A 20,540-nucleotide genomic window follows, 5' to 3' on the forward strand; every position below is an offset into this window, starting at 1 on the left:
GGGTAATCTGGCAGGCCATATAGAACTCCCCCGATAGGGGGGGGGAACAGGGATTAAAGTGCTAAGAAAAGTACTAATTGACACAAGCTAGTTGGGTCCAAGAACGCATGTTTGATTATTAGAATTTATTAGGGTAATTATATATCTAACAAATCTATCTATTTCTCTTCTATCGATTCTATCTAACTATCAATCTATGTATATCTATCTATCCTATCTATCACTATCAATCTATCTTCTGTCCGGGATGTTTTGAGACAGCCACTTTGGGAATGTTAGTTGAGTTAGACCCATTATGGCTTAAAAGCAGACTCTGCATCAACTATGTAATTTTCCATGGGAGTTTTGCCAGGGATCCCCCTCCAGCATGCAACAGTCCAGGTGTTAGTACCCTTGAAACAACTTTTCCATCACTATTGTGGCCAGAAAGAGTCCTTGTAGGTTTTAAAGTTCGCCTGCCTATTGAATTCAATGGCGGTTCGCGCGTTCGCGAACAATACCAGAAGTTCGAGTCCGCGGTTCGCGAACCGAAAATTTTAGGTTCGCGACATCACTATTCTATAGTACATTAAATTAAGACTTGAGGACTATAGTTGTGAAACTCTGGGCATGTACACCTCTTTAAAAGGACATAAAGGATGAATCATATATATTAAAACATCTTTACAATAAATTTTCATCATTTATTTTGTCCCATTTCCATGTAATTCCACTTTGAAATTGTGAGCTTTCCAGTTCCTGTTAGAAATGGAAGTGCAGGACACTGTTATATACCACACAGTCATTGGCTGCACACTCTAGTGATCTATTTATAACTGTCCCTAATTTGCCACAGCAGAGAAGGTAACCTAAGTTACAACATGGCAGCTCCCATTGTTTTATAGACACTAAAACTTTACACTTATTTTGTCTATTTAAACAGTTTATGAAACTTTTAAAAATAAATCTATTTGTTATTCTCATACTAATATTTTCTTTAAACGCATCATTCGATCTTGCATTTGTTAAGTGTTTAAAGTCCCTTTAAGTCAGCTAGTGCTGGTGTGCTTAAGCTCTCATGTAATTGTCTGAGCGGTTAATTCAGGTCACATATATCGCTAGCTTAACCCGGGGTTGTGCTTAGCCGATAGTGTGCAAGTAGTGGAGTTCTTCATGTAGTTCTGTGCTATACTATTAATAATAGTGATTTACTTCAGGTCTTAAAATAAACCACATTTTACAACATAATTTTGTATATATATATATTTGTGTGATGTATTTTATGGGAACTGATCTTGTATTGAATGTGAGTATAAGTTGTGTTATTGTATAAACATCCTTTGATGATTGTGTTTTCTTGTAGGATAGCTCAGAGGGTGAAAAATGAGGGTCCTCCTCTTTCTATGTGTGAGTGTGGCTCTACTTTATGTGGTCACCAGTGATCACAAGGAAGGACACCACTTTAGAGGTAGGTCCATCAATCTACTAGATCCTGCTTAAAACAGCTTATTAGTTAAGGATAGTTTAGAAATGTATAACTATATTGACCATTAATCATATTGCTCCTAACGACCTCCTTTATATACCAAAGAAAGTCCAGGTCATATATAAGTAAAGTGGAGCTTATTTGTTATGATTTCACAAACTGAAAACACTGCTATTTTATTGACTCTGTTCCCTAAGAACTGCATAGTTTTTTTCTCTCACTGGACAATATTTGAATTAGATAATTTAGACAGAAGTGGCAAACCTATGGCATGAGTGCCTACGCTGGCATTTTTAATAACATTTTTTGACACTCTGCCACCAATATAAGTGCTGACACTTATCAGCAGTAAAGCTTTAATTATTGATATATATGTTTGGAATTTAAAAGAAAATATAATTTAATATCCAGTTTTTTTAGAAGATAATGGATAATTTGGGTAAACATCTAAAAGGTTTTTGCTGCACATGATCTAAAGGATTTACAACCAGTTAAATAGATTTTATTTTTATATCTAATATCTTTATATCGCGTTCCTAACCACAAGGAAGCAGATATGTTAGTGATATGTTACCATCAGCAACATCATTTACCTAACCTAAGAGAAGACAGTACAAGTACCAGGGATATGTGAGAAGTTAAATAGACAGTAAAGTCAAAATTAAAATGTCATAATTCAAATAGATCATGCAATTTTAAACAACAATCCAGTTTACTTCTGTTAACTACTTTGCTTTGTTCTCTTGGTATACTTTGTTGAAAAACATACCCAGGCAGGCTCAGGAGCAACAATACACTACTGGAACCTAGCTTGTGATTGGTGACTGCACATGTATGCCTCTTGTCATTGGCTCACCTGATGTGTTCAGCTAGCTCCCAGTAGCGCATTGCAGCTCCATCAACAAATGATATCAAGAGAATGAAACACATTTGAAAATAGGAGTACAGTGGAAAGCTGTTTAAATTGTATGCTCTCTCAATCAAGTATAAAAAATCTTGTTCTTTAAAAGTTTTGCAACATATTAGAAAATGATTATTTGCCATGGAATACTAATGTTTATTTTGATCATTTTCAGTTTGTTTTATATTTGCAGAAATCTACAGTTCTAAATCTATTTTTAAAATATACTTTGCTTTATGTAGCATATTAGTAAATCTGCTAAACTAGTTGTCTTAAATGTGTCAATCACTAGGAAAATGGCAAAACCCTTTTCAGGAAGAATTCACAGAAGAAGGTGATATCCATGTTGATGAGAACACTGTTGTGAAGGTTCCAATGATGTATAGAAAAGGCAACTACAGGGTAGTACATGACAGGGATCTTGGTTGTCATGTGGTAGAAATACCATACAAAGGAAATGCCACGGCATGGTTTATTCTGCCAGATGAAGGAAAATTTAAAGCAGTGGAAGAAGCTCTTGGGAAACCCACCGCAAAAAAATGGCTAAAGGATTTTAGTAGCCGGTGAGAAATGTTTTGTGCTTTATGTATTTGTATAGATGTTTGTGGAATTTGAAAGAGGCAGCCTAAAACAAAAATGAAAAATGACAATGTGATTTTTGCATTGCTAACCTAGATAGCTATGCTTAAAGGGACAGTATACTATAAAATTGTTTTTCACTTAAAGGCCCAAGGGTCATGATACCCAAATGTTGAAACACATGAAAGTGATGCAGCATAGCTGTAAAAAGCCGACTAGAAAATATCACCTGAACATCTCTATGTAAAAAAGAAAGATATTTTACTCAGTAGCCACATCCCATTGTAAAGGACTTTCAAGCAGTAAATCAGTATGTCTGTCCCGGGACAGCTAAGGGATTGAGCCTTGTGAACTCTCATGTTGTTTCCCTATTCAGTTTAAGGAAGTATACTATGAAATCTCATGAGAGTTAAGTGAAATCTCATGAGAGTTAAGTGAAATCTCATATGATCACAGTAAAAGAGTTCATGACCTCAGCACTGTTGATGCTGATTGGCTGCAGTTCATTTCTTCATTTTTAAAAATGTTTTACCTGCAGCTGGGCAGCAGCTGAGTATAACTTATTACAAAGAACTTACTCAGCTGAGCTGAGGAAGTTGTGAGGTAAAATATCTTCCTTTTTTACCTAGAGATGCTCAGGTGATATTTTCCTGTCAGCTTTTTACAGTTATACTGCATCAGTTTCAAGTGATTTAGCATATGAGTATTATGTCCCTTTAATGTGTTTCCAATTAATTTGTTACCAGCTGCAGAGTATAAAATGTATGAGATTTGCTTTTTTAAGGCTTATTTGTAGCGATGGGCGAATGTGCAAATTTTAAAAATTCTAAATTCGAATGTCGATAAGAACGAATATTCTTAAAAATTCGAAAATCGAATGTTATTTACAGTTTTCAAATGTCACTTTCGAATTCGAATGTTTATAATTATATCGAATGTCTACATTCGAAATTCGAATTTTTCGAATTCGAATATAAATTCGAATTTTTCGAATTCGAATATAAATTCGAATTTTTCGAATTCGAATATAAATTCGAATTTTTCGAATTCGAATATTGCATAATTCGAATATTACATTTAAAAGCATTAGAAATACTATTACAATCTAAATTCGAATTTTTCGAATTCGAATACACGTATTGCATAATTCGAATATTACATTTAAAGAAAAAGCATTAGAAATACTATTACAATCTAAATTCGAATTTTTCGAATTCGAATATTACATTTAAAGAAAAAACATTAGAAATACTATTACAATCTAAATTCGAATTTTTCGAATTTGAATACACGTATTGCATAATTCGAATATTACATTTAAAGAAAAAGCATTAGAAATACTATTACAATCTAAATTCGAATTTTTCGAATTCGAATATTGCATAATTCGAATATTACATTTAAAGAAAAAGCATTAGAAATACTATTACAATCTAAATTCGAATCTTTCGAATTCGAATATTGCATAATTTGAATATTACATTTAAAGAAAAAGCATTAGAAATACTATTACAATCTAAATTAGAATTTTTCGAATTCGAATATTGCATAATTCGAATATTACATTTAAAGAAAAAGCATTAGAAATACTATTACAATCTAAATTCGAATTTTTCGAATTCGAATATTTTCGAATGTAATCGTAAAATTCGAAACCGAATATTCGAAAATCGAATGTTAGAATGTTATGTAAACATTCGAAATTCGATTCGAACGAACGAATGTGTTAAAATTCGTGCCGTTTTTCGAATGTTGCGAAACATTCGCCCATCCCTACTTATTTGTGTATATGAATTAGCTGATTTTGTGTTTTGAAGCCACAACCTACTAAAATGTGTTGAGCTTGTAGGTATAATCAGATCTCATTACTTTATCACATTGTGTACATATTCCTGCTTCTTTATCTTATATCTGTCCTTAAACCAATCACCAATACTTGGAGAGAACAATGGAAAATTACATTTTTTTTACCTTATCTCTTCTATAACCCACTGGGAGTGTAAATTCTTCTTTCACTGGCTGTGTTAACACAGCTTGGCCTAGAGGCCAAAAACTTTCAGGATAGGTGTGGATACCACAGGCTATATAAACTATTTCAGATGCTAATATAAGGGCAATGGAAATACTTATAAACAATATAATACACTCCAGCATGTAAAGTGGATCATTGGGAACAAATTAAAGGGGAGATCATTTTTGAGTAAACTGTCCCTTTAAGTATCCTTTTATGGTGTTAATTATTTTTGGCAAGCCATTAACCTTTAAAACAGACATCCTCAAACTTGGCCCTCCAGAGGTTTTGGAACTACATTTCCCATGATGCTCAGCCAGCATATCAGCTGGCTGAGCATCATGGGAAATGTAGTTCCAAAACCTCTGGAGGGCCAAGTTTGAGGATGTCTGCTTTAAAGTGTCTGTCATTAAAAAAAACAAACCATCGAGTAGTTTACAAAGCTATGAGATTTTAGTTTTAAGCTTGCTAACTTACCCCAACAGAGGTGCAAAGTGCATATTTTAAAATATATGTACATTCTGTTGCTACTAAAGCAGCTGAGTCGATCACAGTTGAGTGTTGCAAGAGCAAACTGGTCTTTTATACAAAAAGGCTAGAGTTGCTAAGCAACAGACTCTCAGACATGACTTTCCTTTAAAATTACTAATAGGGGGAGAGTTACATGTTACAAAAACTTTGAGCAGTTGTAAACCAGTAGAAGGAAGTATGTAAACTGGACAGAAAATGCAAACCAGTGTCACTTTATACCAGCCAAATTTGAGTCTCAAAGTTAACATCACCAGTGGAAACCTAGCCTATAGATTGGGCACTCACAAAGATATGTAACAAATTATTATGCTTTATATAGAGGTTAGAATAAATAAATGGAGACTGGTACAGATACAGAAGGATTACAGGAAATGTGGTGATTTGCCAAAATCCTTTCAATGACAATGTCCCTTTAAAGCAGTTTTTAGTAAGTGCTTTACCTCTCTTGTACATTTCTGAGCTCTCCACCTATTCTCTGCTATAGCTAATAATTTGTACCACCATAATACTGTTGTCATCATATTAGCTCTGTGTCTTGCATCTTTTACATAGGTTAATAAACTTATGGATCCCCAAATTTTCCATTTCTACCACACTTGACCTTATACCTGAATTTAAACAATTGGGTGTTACAGATCTATTTTCTGATGAAACCGATCTCTCTGGTATTACAGGAGAATCAACCCTTAAAGTCTCTAAGGTAAGAGTTTTGTACATTTTTGTTCCTAAAACTTTAAAATCATGGAAACCATTTTATGTATTTAAAGTTTACTTCTATTCTCAAATTTACTTATTTCTCAATGTGGGCTAGATTACAAGAGGAGCACTAATTTATTGCACGCCCGTAAAATGCCGAATTTGCCCGTTTACGGGCATGCAATAAATAACCAGCCATTACAACTGGCTGTTTTTTGCTTCTGCGAACTTGCGGTAGCAATTAACACTTAGAAAATTAACCAGAGATGCAATCTCTGATTAATTTTCCAAAAGTGCCCCTATTGGCCCCAAATTTAAGCATTTTAGTTTTTTATAAAAAAAAAATTGCATTTTTTTTAAAATAAAAAACAACTTTATGAAGCAGTTTTTAGGGGTTCAATTTGGTGGGTGAGGGGTGTTAGAAAAAAATGGCGCTGTAAAGTGCCTTTACATTGTGGTCTATGGGGACTGTATATTCCCTGTAAATATATATGTATATGCTTATATGCACATATAAACATATAAACATATAAAAATATATATGTATATATTCATATACATATATATATTTTACTTTTGCTGCCCATCGCACGGCTTGTGAACGAGGCTCCCATTGGAGCTTATGGTAGCGCAATCTTGTGAGCGCAATGCTTTTCTGCAATGCGAATGCAAAGTCGCGTTCGCATTGCGGCTAACTTGTAATACCACCGTACATTTGCAAACGCGATAATTTGCTCTTCACTTGTGATCTAGCCCAGTATCGTTTATTGAAACTTAGCTCCTTTTAATGACAGCAGTGTTTATAGGGTGCTCATGAGCTTCCCTAGGTACGGAAAAGAGTCCATGGGCCCTATTATAAAAAAATCACAGGATGTGACTTGAAAAACTGTACCAACACTCCCAGGTGCTCCCTCAAGGAATTCGCAAAAAAAGGGCTGTCCCTACTAGTGGTGGCATCTCCAGAAATGAAATATAAGGCAGTATTTACCGCAGGGGAAACGCAGCGAGAGGAGTGGCGGGGTTTGAGACAGAGTGTGACATGTCATGAGTGGGGTCAGATGTGTCGTGGGCAGGTTCAGATGGAGCTGGGGCTTGGGTAGAAAAAAGTAATGAATGGATGATCAAAGTTGGGGGGGGGGCACATAGAATGCCATGGTGACTTTTAAAATGTAATAGTGCATCTAATACAAACCAGATTAGCCTGTTTAGATTTGCATGTATTTTTCTTTTATCGTAATAAGTGTTGCGCATCATGTGAACCTTGCCACATTTAGGCTTGAGAGATAAAACAGGGAGACCTGCAGGGGGGGGGGGGATATTTTAAATAAATACGCTGAGACCTGGCATAAATCTCTTATTAAAATCTCTTATTAATGCTCATGGAACGCCCCTTCATCTCACTACTAGCAGAGGTGAGGAAACACATATACAATACTATACTATACTATACAATAAGGGAAAACACATGTTTTGAATTTATAACTTACTTAGTAACAATTTCACATAATTTTTGGAATCTACAATGTTTTATCACAATTTCTACCATGTGCATTAAATAGGATTTTTTGTCTGGATAATTTCAATACAAATTTTCATTTTTCTATAAAATATGATTTCTGCAGAACAATTTTGTTAGAATTTTGGATGCAATTGAACAGCACATTTTTTTTTTTTACTTTTTATTTCATTATTTAATTTAATTTGTTTTATAATCTCTTCCAACAAAAATCAACAAGGAAGCAAAGCAAATTTGATAATAGAAATACATTGAAAACTTTTTAAAAAAAAATTATATTCTCTTTCGAAATTCTGAATAACAAAAGAACATTTTTGGGTTTCATATCCCTTTAAATTTCAACATAGAATACCATGAGAAATATGTAAATGAGACAATAGAAAGAATTTTGAAAGTTTTTTTTAAATATTATAATAAAACAATATACCTAAACTTTCATGTTCAGTTCCATGTCCCTTACATAAAATAGCACAATGTACTGTTTGCTTAAAGTAATTTTAAAGGTTTTAGAAAGCATATAAAATATATATTTCTACTCCCTGTATGTTTCCCAATTCTGGGTACAATCCTTTCCTTTTCTATTTGTTTTTATATCATGGTTTTTTTTATCTTTAACAAAATATTAATTGAAAGATTATAAAGTATTCATCATTTACATTAAAATAATTTACAGTAACCTCTATTCATTTGTCCTGCATGAACTCTGCATGTCTTTAGTAATGCATACAGATTATATTACTACCATTATTTTGTGTAATAGAGAAATCCCATCATTGGATGACATTTGATTGAAATAAGTGAGGCATGTACTACAATCATTTTTTGGTCCCCTAATAAATAACTCAGGGATGCTACTACTACTGTTTATAATAATAATTATAATAATAGAGACACTGACATTGATTAAAAATAAAAAAAACAGGATTTGATTTTTTTAATTTCATTAAAGACAGACAAAAAATGTTAGCCTTAGCAAGGATCCAATGTATGGCCCCTCCAGCCCAATTTAGCCTACTGACTGCACAAATAAGACCTTAAATCAAATGCATGTCTCTGGAGCCCCCCATTATTTCAGCAATAAACTTATATTAGGTCTCAGATCAGATATATGACCTGTGCAGTCCCTTTAATGCCAGCTACATTATGAAGCTGGAATGCCAGACAAAATGCCCCAATTGTCCCGATCTTTGCGGGACAGTCCCAATTTTAGTGGTCTGTCGAGCTGTCCCGGGTTGCTTGCCATCTGTCCCACATTGCCACATGCATTTAAAAAAAATAATATATATATATATTTTAATTCTATTGGTCCCATATTCAGAAGCAGGGTTAGATACCTATTAGATTACCTGTGGTGTCTGGGTAAAACAGGAGTAAGAAGGCTGTATACCCTCTGACCTCATGTAATGGTGACCTCTAACCTCTGGTAGTGATAACGTCTAACTCCTGGTGATAATACTAGCATGCCTTCAGTTTTATACGATGAGCAGTGCTAACACCAGGGTAACGAACAGTGGCAGCATCAGACTGCCAGCTAATGTGCTTGCCAACCCCAGCACCCCATACAATGAATTACAGATACCCATATATGATGTAGTGTGTGTGTGTATGTGTGTGTGTATCTGCATGTATAATTGTAAGCTATGTAGTGTGTGTGTGTATCTATATGTATAAGTGTGTGTGTGTGCGCGTGTGTGTGTGTGTGTGTGTGTGTGTAAATCTGCATGTATAATTGTATGCTATGTAGTGTGTGTGTGTATCTGCATGTATAAGTGTAAGCTATGTAGTGTGTGTATGTGTATCTGTATGTATAAGTGTGTGTATGTGTGTGTGTATCTGCATGTATCAGTGTATGCTATGTAGTGTGTGTGTATCTGCATGTATAAGTGTAAGCTATGCAGTGTGTGTGTGTGTGTGTATCTGTATGTATAAGTGTGTGTGTGTAAATCTGCATGTATAAGTGTATGCTATGTAGTGTGTGTGTGTATCTGTATGTATAAGTGTGTGTGTGTGTGTATCTGCATGTATCAGTGTATGCTATGTAGGGTGTGTATCTGCATGTATAAGTGTAAGCTATGTAGTGTGTGTATCTACATGTATAAGTTTAAACTATGTAGAGTGTGTGTGTATCTGTATGTATAAGTGTGTGTGTGTAAATCTGCATGTATAAGTGTATGCTATGTAGTGTGTGTGTGTATCTGTATGTATAAGTGTGTGTGTGTAAATCTGCATGTATAAGTGTAAGCTATGTAGTGTGTGTATCTGCATGTATAAATGTAAACTATGTAGTGTGTGTGTATATGTATGTATAAGTGTATACTGTGCAGTGTGTGTATCTGCATGTATAAGTGTAAGCTATGTAGTGTGTGTGTGTATCTGTATGTATAAGTGTGTGTGTGTGTGTAAATCTGCATGTATAAGTGTATGCTATGTAGTGTGTGTGTGTCTGCATGTATAAGTGTAAGCTATGTAGTGTGTGTGTATGTGCATCTGTATGTATAAGTTTGTGTGTGTGTGTTTCTGCTTGTATCAGTGTATGCTATGTAGTGTGTGTGTATGTGCAAGTAAAAGTGTAAGCTATGTAGTGTGTGTGTGTGTGTATCTGTATGTATAAGTGTAAACTATGTAGTGTGTGTGTATCTGTATGTATAAGTGTATACTGTGCAGTGTGTGTATCTGCATGTATAAGTGTAAGCCATGTAGTGTGTGTGTGTATCTGCATGTATAAGTGTGTGTGTAAATCTGCATGTATAAGTGTAAGCTATGTAGTGTGTGTATCTGCATGTATAAGTGTAAACTATGTAGTGTGTGTGTATCTGTATGTATAAGTGTATGCTGTGCAGTGTGTGTGTATCTGCATGTATAAGTGTAAGCTTTGTAGTGTGTGTGTATCTGCATGTATAAGTGTGTGTGTAAATCTGCATGTATAAGTGTATGGTATGTAGTGTGTGTGTCTGCATGTATAAGTGTAAGCTATGTAGTGTGTGTGTATCTGTATGTATAAGTTTGTGTATCTGCATGTATAAGTGTATGGTATGTAGTGTGTGTGTCTGCATGTATAAGTGTAAGCTATGTAGTGTGTGTGTGTGTGTGTATGTATCTGTATGTATATGTGTGTGTATCTGCATGTATAAATGTATGCTATGTAGTGCGTGTATCTGCATGTATAAGTGTGTGTATCTGCATGTATAAGTGTATGCTATGTAGTGTGTGTATCTGCATGTATAAGTGTATGCTATATAGTGTGTGTGTGTATGTCTTTGCTGTAGCTTGTGTTACTGTGCATTGTTGCTGACTTTAAAGGCCAGAATTTAGAATATTATTGAGGAATGCAGAGAGCAGTTTGAAAGAATATATTATTAAAATTCCAATTAAGATAAAAATATTTAGCACTGTCTCTGCAAAGGCTAATTAAATACAGATCTCACATAGCTATACCCGTGGTTTGAGCTTGTGTTTGATTTCCTGACTTTATTTTGAATTTTATTACTTCAGTCTTATGATTTTTTTAAAGCCCCATCTCTGCTCCTGCCCATCACATATCCCCACGGGGGGGGGGGGGGGTGTTTGGGGGGGACTGTTCATCTTTTGAATTTTGGAAAAGCATGGCCCTGCAGCTCATTTTATAATGAGGCCTCAGAACAAATACATGGTTCCTAATGTCTAATTACTGACAGCTATATACCTCTATGAGACCTCAGAATAGATGCATGGAGCTCAAAGATAACTTAATGCCAGTTATATGAGGCTTCGGATGTTTACTAATAAAAATATATCTCTGAGCATTAAGTGGGCCTTTCAAGTAGTTTGGGGCACTTGCATCTTCTTACTAATTTGAATGAAATCTCCTTGACATTTAACAACAAAGTTTTCAATGTGTTCTGTCCATAACAAAATACATTCCACAAAAAGTAACACTAAAGAGTTGTATTTTTTTCTGTTTAAGGCTGTTCATAGGGCTGAACTAAGTGTTGATGAAAGAGGGACAGAAGCTGCAGGTGCAACAGTTGTGGAAGCTGTACCCATGATGCTTCCACCATCCATCAAATTCAACAGACCTTTCTTTTTAACTATTTACAATGCAACAACCGAAAGTTTATTATTTCTTGCAAAGATTGTCGACCCCCTGAAATAGCCCAACTTACACACTGTGAGCTGTTTTAAATAAACTCACCTTATCTCTATCCTGCCTGTGTCCTGTTTTTAAATAACTTTATTGATATTTTTCATACATCAACACATCTATCTTGTAATGGATATTTAGTTTACAGATAAAGTTATTATCGGGATAAACTTGGAATGTACTTATTACAATGCTTAGGCTTTCTAAGTATTTCATATATATATAAGGTAATGTGAGTTTAAAGTATCCTAGCATATTAAGGCTTCTCTTCACATGCTAAAAATGGTAGCTAATTAGCTTGTTCTCTATTTACCATGAGATAACTACTATAATTTATTGGCTATTAATACCAAAAGGAAGTGTCAACCAAATAACGTAGCTCACCAAAATCCACACAATACACAAATGAGACTAGCACTCCTAATATGCACCTAGATTACGAATTTTGCATTAGAAGCTGTGCGGTGCTAACGAGCAGTTTATGCTCACCGCTCACTTGCAGACAGCGCTGGTATTACAGGTTTTTACAAACCCGGCGTTAACCGCAAAAAAGTGAGCAAAGAGCAAAATTTTGCTCCACATCTCACCTCAATACCAGCGCTGCTAACGTTAGCGGTGAGCTGGTAAAACATGCTCGTGCATGATTTCCACATAGGAATCAATGGGGGAGAGCCGGCTGAAAAACACCTGCAAAAAAGCAGCGTTTAGCTCTTAACGCAGCCCTATTGATTCCTATGGGGAAATACATTTTATGTCTACACCTAACACCCTAACATGAACCCCGAGTCTAAACACCCCTAATATTACACTTATTAACCCCTAATCTGCTGCCCCCGACATCGCCGCCACCTGCATTATATTATTAACCCCTAATCTGCCGCTCCGGACACCGCTGCCACCTACATTATAGTTATGAACCCCTAATCTGCTGCCCCTAACATTGCCGAACCCTACATTATATTTCTTAACCCCTAATCTGCCACCCACAATGTCGCCACCACTATAATAAAGTTATTAACCCCTAAACCTAAGTCTAACCCTAACCCCCCCAACTTAAATATAATTACAATAAATCTAAATAAAATTACTACAATTAACTAAATAATTCCTATTTAAAACTAAATACTTACCTATAAAATAAACCATAAGATAGCTACAATGTAACTAATAGTTACATTCGGCTAGATTTAGAGTTCTGCGGCCAAAGGGGTGCGTTAGCTACGCATGCTTTTTTTCCCCCGCACCTTTTAAATACCGCTGGTATTTAGAGTACACAGAAGGGCTGCGTTAGGCTCAGGCCCGGACTGGCCATAGGGAATACCGGGCATTTGCCCGGTAGGCTGCAAGGTAGTTTAGCCCCGCCCACCGTGACCGCATTTTTTTAATATATTATGGTAATAATGTTCATTCTTTATTATATGTGACACATACATTGCAATTGCCCATTTGCCCCCTGCAGCCTGACTACCCTGTTTTGCCATTGAATAGCCAGCCACCAGCCCTGCTATATAGTTCCTTCCCAGCCGGCGGCCGCGGCGCACACTGTAACTAGCACTGTAGTCTGGCTGAGTGACACACACACTACATGATACGGCGCTGGTGGGCCGTGTGTCCACAACCACGTGACACAGGCTGTCAAATCATTATCGTGTCTGAATAGGAGAGAAGAGTAGAGATGCCGGGCTGATCCATCATCTCAGATGAGAGCACAGAGCAGACTCGATTCTCAGCAGGTGAGGTCAGACAGAGGGACTTCCTTTTTTGTAAGTAGCAGGTCAGGTCAGTGTTCTCCCGATTGGGGCAGCATGGTGCCGGGCCGGCAGTAAGTGGCGGACAAACCGCAAAGCAAGGGGAAAATGAAAACAAGCCGCAACTGGCCAACAGTTAAAAGTGATCCACTTTATTCAAAAAGTTAAAAGCACCATAGAAAGGGGAAATGTGCCATTTCTATGGTGCTTTTACTTTTTGAATAAAGTGGATTACTTTTAACTGTTGCCCAGTTGCGGCTTGTTTTCATTTTCTGGGAGATGTAGTTCCATGGGAATCCATGCTCTTGTTTAGCCAGCCAGTGCTGACTTTGGATATAATATAAGGAGATTAATTGTATGCCCAGGGTCTGAGCTAGCTGCAGGGATTCCAAATCTATCAATTTATTTAATTAATATTATGAGACCAGTATTTTGTAACTGAGTAGTTATTAAGATGATGCTCAGTGAGGATGAGTAACTCAGCCGCTCAGCATCTCCTTCTGACCCTGCTGGATGACATCATATCAGTCACGTCACATGATGCTGTAGTTCAGAGTGGCTGATCCCTACTAAGCTGAGCCTGTGAGTGAGGGAGATTTACAGCCTTCCAGATTGTAGGAGCCAGTTAACCCAGATTAACCCTTCAGTTCACAATGAATGAGGTAAATTTTGTTCTTAACAAGGCACATCCTAAAAGAGGACAATATCCTAGGAGAAAAAAATCCCAACAATCCTACCTTCATTTTTAAAAAAGCTACAAACTTAAAATCAATCTTAGCACCAAGTGAGCTTAAAAGATAGAGGAGTGGTAAAAGGCTGACAATACAAAAAAATCTATTTGGTACAAAACCAATAGGTTTCTTCCCATGCTATTCTTGTAAGGCCTGAGGTCACAGTAAAAAAATTAAAGAAATTAAGCTCAATAATTCTCAAGATATTTTCCAAATAAAGGAACTAATTAGATGTACACATACCTGTGCAATATACGTTTTAAAATGCACATGTAATTTGTTCTATATCGGAGAAACCAAAAGAGCGATAAGGGACAGAATTAGGGAACACCTAAGGAGCATAGAGAAAGGGTTGGAAGACACTTATTTATATAAACATTTTAAGACTGTCCACAAAGGGAGAACAAAAGACCTAACATATTGGGGAATCAAAACCATAAAAAAACATTGGAGAGGGGGAAACATTGAAAAAAAGCTGCTAATTAAAGAGGCTGAATTAATATTTAAATATGATACTTTGAACCCTAGAGGTTTAAATTCTGAATTAGATGTATCCCCATTTATCTTAGATTAAAAATAATACTTTCTTAACAGAAGATGCAAATGATACAATTTTAACGTCTATGTTGGTATTTTGTAAAACTCATACTTTTTATCCCAAAATTATATTTTTTAATATATGAAATTAATGTATGATGAATCGTCAAGAAATATATCACCAGAGATTATTTGATAAAGTGGCCAAAAGATACTGTAAAATGTATATTGATATCATCAAGAAAAGAACATAAGCCATAAGGAAAGTGAAATTTGCCTTTAAGAAAAAACAAAATAAATACAACGAATCTTCCACCAAAGATAGAAGAAGGAACAAAGAGTGAAATGACAGAAAAAATACCACCTTTAATTCCTATGAAGGACTGACCAATTGTAATAAAGGGATCTCTTTAAAAGGAGGAGGATAATGTGGGCTAGTCATTCTTGATAAAGCTCTGAAAGGAGTGAAGCGCGTAGAAAAACTAGTACCACATACTATACTCTAAGAAATAACCACCACCATACAGAAAGAAGAATTATCAACCCGGGTTGTAATCTGCTTATTATTTTTTATCCCCTGGCGGATAGTACAGAAGAGGTTGCGTGCACAGCACTAAGAGCAACCTCCAACTATAACCTGATTATTGAGAATCTGACCGGACAGCAGCGGAGTAACAGAAAGGAACCCACGGAGGTTCTGGTTGGCTGGATAAAGACGAGCCCTCGAGCCGGAAACCATGACGTCAGACGCTGAGATCTCGAGGAACACACACGAAGCTTACCCGACAGAGACTGGATACCGGTAAAGCTGTTACCAAAAATTTGAAATAAGGTACTGATGATTTAACCTGTAAAACTACCGGCAAAACTGTCATCAAAAACCTGAGATAAAGTACAGATGTTTAAACTGCAAATATAATATAGATCAGCTATCAAGAATTTTGTAATTTTAACATCGGAGACTAGATATAGACACTTTATTCTGTAAACGGCAATGTCCTAAGGAGTGAACTTTCCGCAAAAATACAGTATCTACCACTTATTTTGAACTCTGGTGTCTGAATATATTTTATATTTTTATGATTGGAATATTTTAAATCTTTGTTCTATTGTATAAGTGCACGTAACATTTCAAGGGAGACGTCCCTTTTTCATAATTTCTGTTTTTTATAATCTGTAATTTGTCTAATTTTAAAGTATATTAAATACACATATAATCTATCGAAGTCCCTGGTAATCTTCATATAATTATTTGTCAGCTTTTAAGGGGTATTTTAAGATTTTTTAGCGCCCTTACTTCCACTCTCTCGTTTATTCTTAACTTTTCATTATAACAGTTTGAAGGATCTGTTATCTAGTAAAGGTGTCTAATACCCTACACTAAGCGCACTTCAATCACCCACAACCTCACATGTTTTTCACTTTCCTTCATTGTTAGTAGCGGCTAGTGAAAGCATGGACGACATATTTGACTTTAGGGACAACATTTTCTTAGATATGAAAGATGATAATATCCCACACACTGACACAATTTCATCTGATAAAACTTCAGATCATATGCAAAATTTGGAATATGCACTAGTTAAAGAACTTAAAGGGACAGTAAAGTCAAAACTAAACTTTAATGATTCAGATAGGGCATGCAATTTTAAACAACTTTCCAATTTACTTTTATCATCAAATTTGCTTTGTTTCCCTTGGTGGTATTTTTGAAAAGCTAAACCTAGCTAGGCTCAAACTGATTTCTAAACAGTTGAAAACCACCTCCTAGCTCAGAGCATTTTGAAAGTTTTTCACAGTTAGACTGTGCTAGTTCACATGTGTCATATAGATAACATTGTGCTCACTCCCGTGAAGTTATTTAGGAGTCTTCACTGATTGACTACATTGCATGTCTGTCAAAGTCACTTAGATAAGGAGGCTGTCTGCAAAGGCTTAGATACAAGGTAATCACAGAGGTAAAAAGTATATTAATATAACTGTGTTGGTTATGCAAAAACAGGGAATGGGTAATAAAGGGATTATCTATCTTTTTAAATAAGAAATTTTTTGGTGTAGACTGTCCCTTTAAGCAGAAAATGGAATTAGTTTTCTTAAATAGATATAAACAAAAAGGAATTGTCCCAAGGGGTTTACAAATTAAGAAAAATTGCACTTTTCCTTTGAAAGAGGATTTACAATTAGAATGGAAGGACACACTCACAAAGGCTTCAAACACTTTTATAGATATATTAAAAAGATCACGAAAAGGGACTCTAGCAGAAATTGAGAAAAATATCTTAGAGATTAAAGAAAAACTTACAGATAGAAAAAATTAGAACGAATATAAAGAAAGGCAAAGAGTAATTATTGGGAAATTAGATAATTTAAATAAAGACCTCTTAAGGACGAAATGGGGTAAAATGGAAAGGGACACTAAAGACAATCTTATACAACAAGACACAACCAATGAAGGTGAAATAGAAATTACGGATAAAAGCACCAGGAATGAGAATACACATGAAAAAAGATTAAGGAAAGAAAATCATACGAACCCTAACACTTTTGAATACAAAAATAATCAACAATATAGAAATGAATATTCACACAACAAAACACAGGGATATAACCGACAAAACGAATATGGCACAAATCGTAACTATAGTCAGAATGGTAACAATGAAAGACCATGGTATCCAAGATATGGGAATAGAAATTACCAAAATTGGCAACCGAGGTCATTTAATAATCATAATACTAACTATCATCATAGAACTCCTCATAATAGGGAAAATGAATGGCAATATCCAAGAAGGTCTTATAGAGCTGATAATTTTAGAGATGATAGTAATAATCATTATGAACAATGGAGGACCCCCACTTATAATCGCTTTGATGCTTTTAGAGAAGCAGAAGGCAGGGAAGACCAAAATACTAATACCAGTTCCCTTTTTTTAGAGAAGAGCCCTCTAAAGGAGGGCAACCAAATGTTTCCGATCAGGATAGAAAAAGAAATAAACCAAAAGAAAAAAAGAAGTTTAGAGGAAAGAGAGGAAGGGGAATGCTCAAGCGAAGCAAAAAGGTTGAGATAACTAAAGGTCAGCAGGGAATCTTTAATTTAAGCAGCATTCACCTCAAAACAGAGGAAGAAAAAGTTTTAGGTCTAGATCTTATGCTCCCACAACTAGACTTAACAAATTTAATACCTACATTAATGTAAAGAAATTCGTAAGGAATTTAACCCTTAAAAGATTCTATTTGAAAAATCCAGCTGAAAAAGAACTTATTGCCCAACCCGTAAATACAGAAAAATTTATACATTCCAATTTAAAACCGAAATCATATTTTAACCCTATACATTCCAAAGGTAACTATTTGGATACGTTTGAAAAACTGGTTCTAAGCGACTTAAAAAAGTGTAATCCACCCAAACTAAGAAAGTATAATATGACCAAAAAAGAAAGAACTATACTTGATAATCTAAAAAATAATACTGAGCTGACCATTAAATCAGCTGACAAGGGCGGAGGTATTGTCCTTATGGACACGCAAAATTATCTAAAAGAAGCACATAGATTACTTAATGATAACAAGACCTATAAAAAAACTAGACTCTGAACCAACCACTAAGTTCACACAGACACTGAATCAAATTTTATTAGAAGGTAAGAAGTTGCAGATACTCAAAGAAAAGGAATTTCAGTTTTTAACTCCAAAACACCCAAGAATCCCAATTTTTTATTTCCTCCCAAAAATCCACAAATGCTTAAGCAATCCACCAGGGAGGCCTATAATTTCGGGGATTGACTCCCTATCAGCTAATTTGTCAAAGTATGTAGATGGTTACCTCCAGAAATATGTCCAGAAATTGGATTCATATCTTAGAGATTCAACACAAGTTTTAAATATACTAAACTCTCTGAAATGGGAGGATGACATGTTCTTAGTGACTTGTGACGTTACGTCACTATATACCGTAATCAATCACACCAAAGGTATTAAAGCAGTAGACACATTTTTAACATCAGATAGAGATATGACGGAAATACAAAAAAACTTTATATTAAAGATTATAAAATTTATTCTGGAAAATAATTATTTTTCTTTTAATGACACTTTTTATATACAAGCGGAGGGTACAGCTATGGGTACAAGGTTTGCACCTAGCTACGCCAATTTGTTCATGGGAGCCTGGGAGACTCACTTTTTTGGCGGGGGTAGCTATGGTGCAAACCTTGTACTCTACAAAAGGTACATATATGACCTTCTGCTTGTATGGAAAGGACCGGAATCTGGACTTATAGCCTTTCTTGATGAAATGAACAATAACACCTATGGTTTAACCTTTACTCATAATTATAGTAAAACTTCTATAACATTTTTGGACTTGGAGATAATGACCATTAATAACTCCATAGAAACAAAAACACACTTCAAAAAGGTAGATTGTAATACATATATTCATGCTGAGAGCTGTCATTTGAATACTTGGAAAGAGAATATCCCCGTTGGGCAATGTCTTAGAATTAGGAAGAATTGCTTGAGTCTAATGGATTTTGAACAGCAGGTTGAGATTCTAGAAGAGAGATTTAACTCTAGAGGCTATAATAAAGAACACACAAAAAAGCTATACAAAGGGCCACAAATACTGAGAGGGAAACTCTGTTGACATACAAAGTGAAAACTATAGATGCTGATGATAAACAGATTCAAGTACCTTTCATTACAGAGTATAATGTAGATTACAATCTGATAAAGAGAATTGTAAAAAGGCACTGGCACATCCTAAAAGAGGACAATATCCTAGGAGAAAAAATTCCCAACAATCCTACCTTCATTTTTAAAAAAGCTACAAACTTAAAATCAATCTTAGCACCAAGTGAGCTTAAAAGACAGAGGAGTGGTAAAAGGCTGACAATACAAAAAAATCTATTTGGTACAAAACCAATAGGTTTCTTCCCATGCTATTCTTGTAAGGCCTGTGGTCACAGTAAAGAAATTAAAGAAATTAAGCTCAATAATTCTCAAGATATTTTCCAAATAAAGGAACTAATTAGATGTACACATACCTGTGCAATATACGTTTTAAAATGCACGTGTAATTTGTTCTATATCGGAGAAACCAAAAGAGCGATAAGGGACAGAATTAGGGAACACCTAAGGAGCATAGAGAAAGGGTTGGAAGACACTTATTTATATAAACATTTTAAGACTGTCCACAAAGGGAGAACAAAAGACCTAACATATTGTCAGCCTGTGGAAGGTAATCTCACCCCTGTAAAGGAGAGAGGGAATTTTTAGGACCACAACTGCAGGCTTAGGAGTGTTGTGAAAGTATCAGTGATTCTGTGCAGGTGAGGGAAGGCAGCAAGGTTCAGAATCATTAGATACAGTTCACTTTTATTATAAGGATAGGTGTGACAATGGCTGAGACCTCAGAGCGTATAGCCCCACTCAGTATTGACAAACTGATTCCCACATATAACAACATGCAATTGCAAGTTAAAGTTTTAGACAGACCATATCTGATCATATTTGGCAGCAGACATAGTTGTACAAATTAAGGCAAAAAATAGAGCTAATGAGATTTAGGCAGTACTTAGGTATTGAGACTGAACAATTAAGAATATAGGTAGTATTAGAGCATTTAAATATGAAGGAAACCTAACTAAGATTCTGAGACATGTCAGGAGTAATTACTGAATATTCGTAAGTTACTGCGGTAT

The 20,540-nt window shown here is 35.4% G+C and overlaps 1 protein-coding gene across 1 annotated transcript in view; it reads left to right on the forward strand.

The window, feature by feature from the left end:
* LOC128636326 (alpha-1-antiproteinase) overlaps positions 1–11,856 on the forward strand; it is a 44,342-nt gene extending 32,486 nt beyond the window's left edge. Inside the window, exons 2-5 of the mRNA XM_053689356.1 lie at positions 1,343–1,447; positions 2,659–2,929; positions 6,040–6,187; positions 11,643–11,856. Of these exons, the coding sequence (XP_053545331.1) occupies positions 1,363–1,447; positions 2,659–2,929; positions 6,040–6,187; positions 11,643–11,831 (693 nt within the window). The 5' untranslated portion in view covers positions 1,343–1,362 and the 3' untranslated portion in view covers positions 11,832–11,856. The remainder of the gene's footprint in view (positions 1–1,342; positions 1,448–2,658; positions 2,930–6,039; positions 6,188–11,642) is intronic.
* Positions 11,857–20,540: the final 8,684 nt, after the last annotated feature.

Source organism: Bombina bombina, chromosome 1 (assembly GCF_027579735.1).
Source record: "Bombina bombina isolate aBomBom1 chromosome 1, aBomBom1.pri, whole genome shotgun sequence".
In the NCBI taxonomy this organism is placed as follows: Eukaryota; Metazoa; Chordata; class Amphibia; order Anura; family Bombinatoridae; genus Bombina; species Bombina bombina.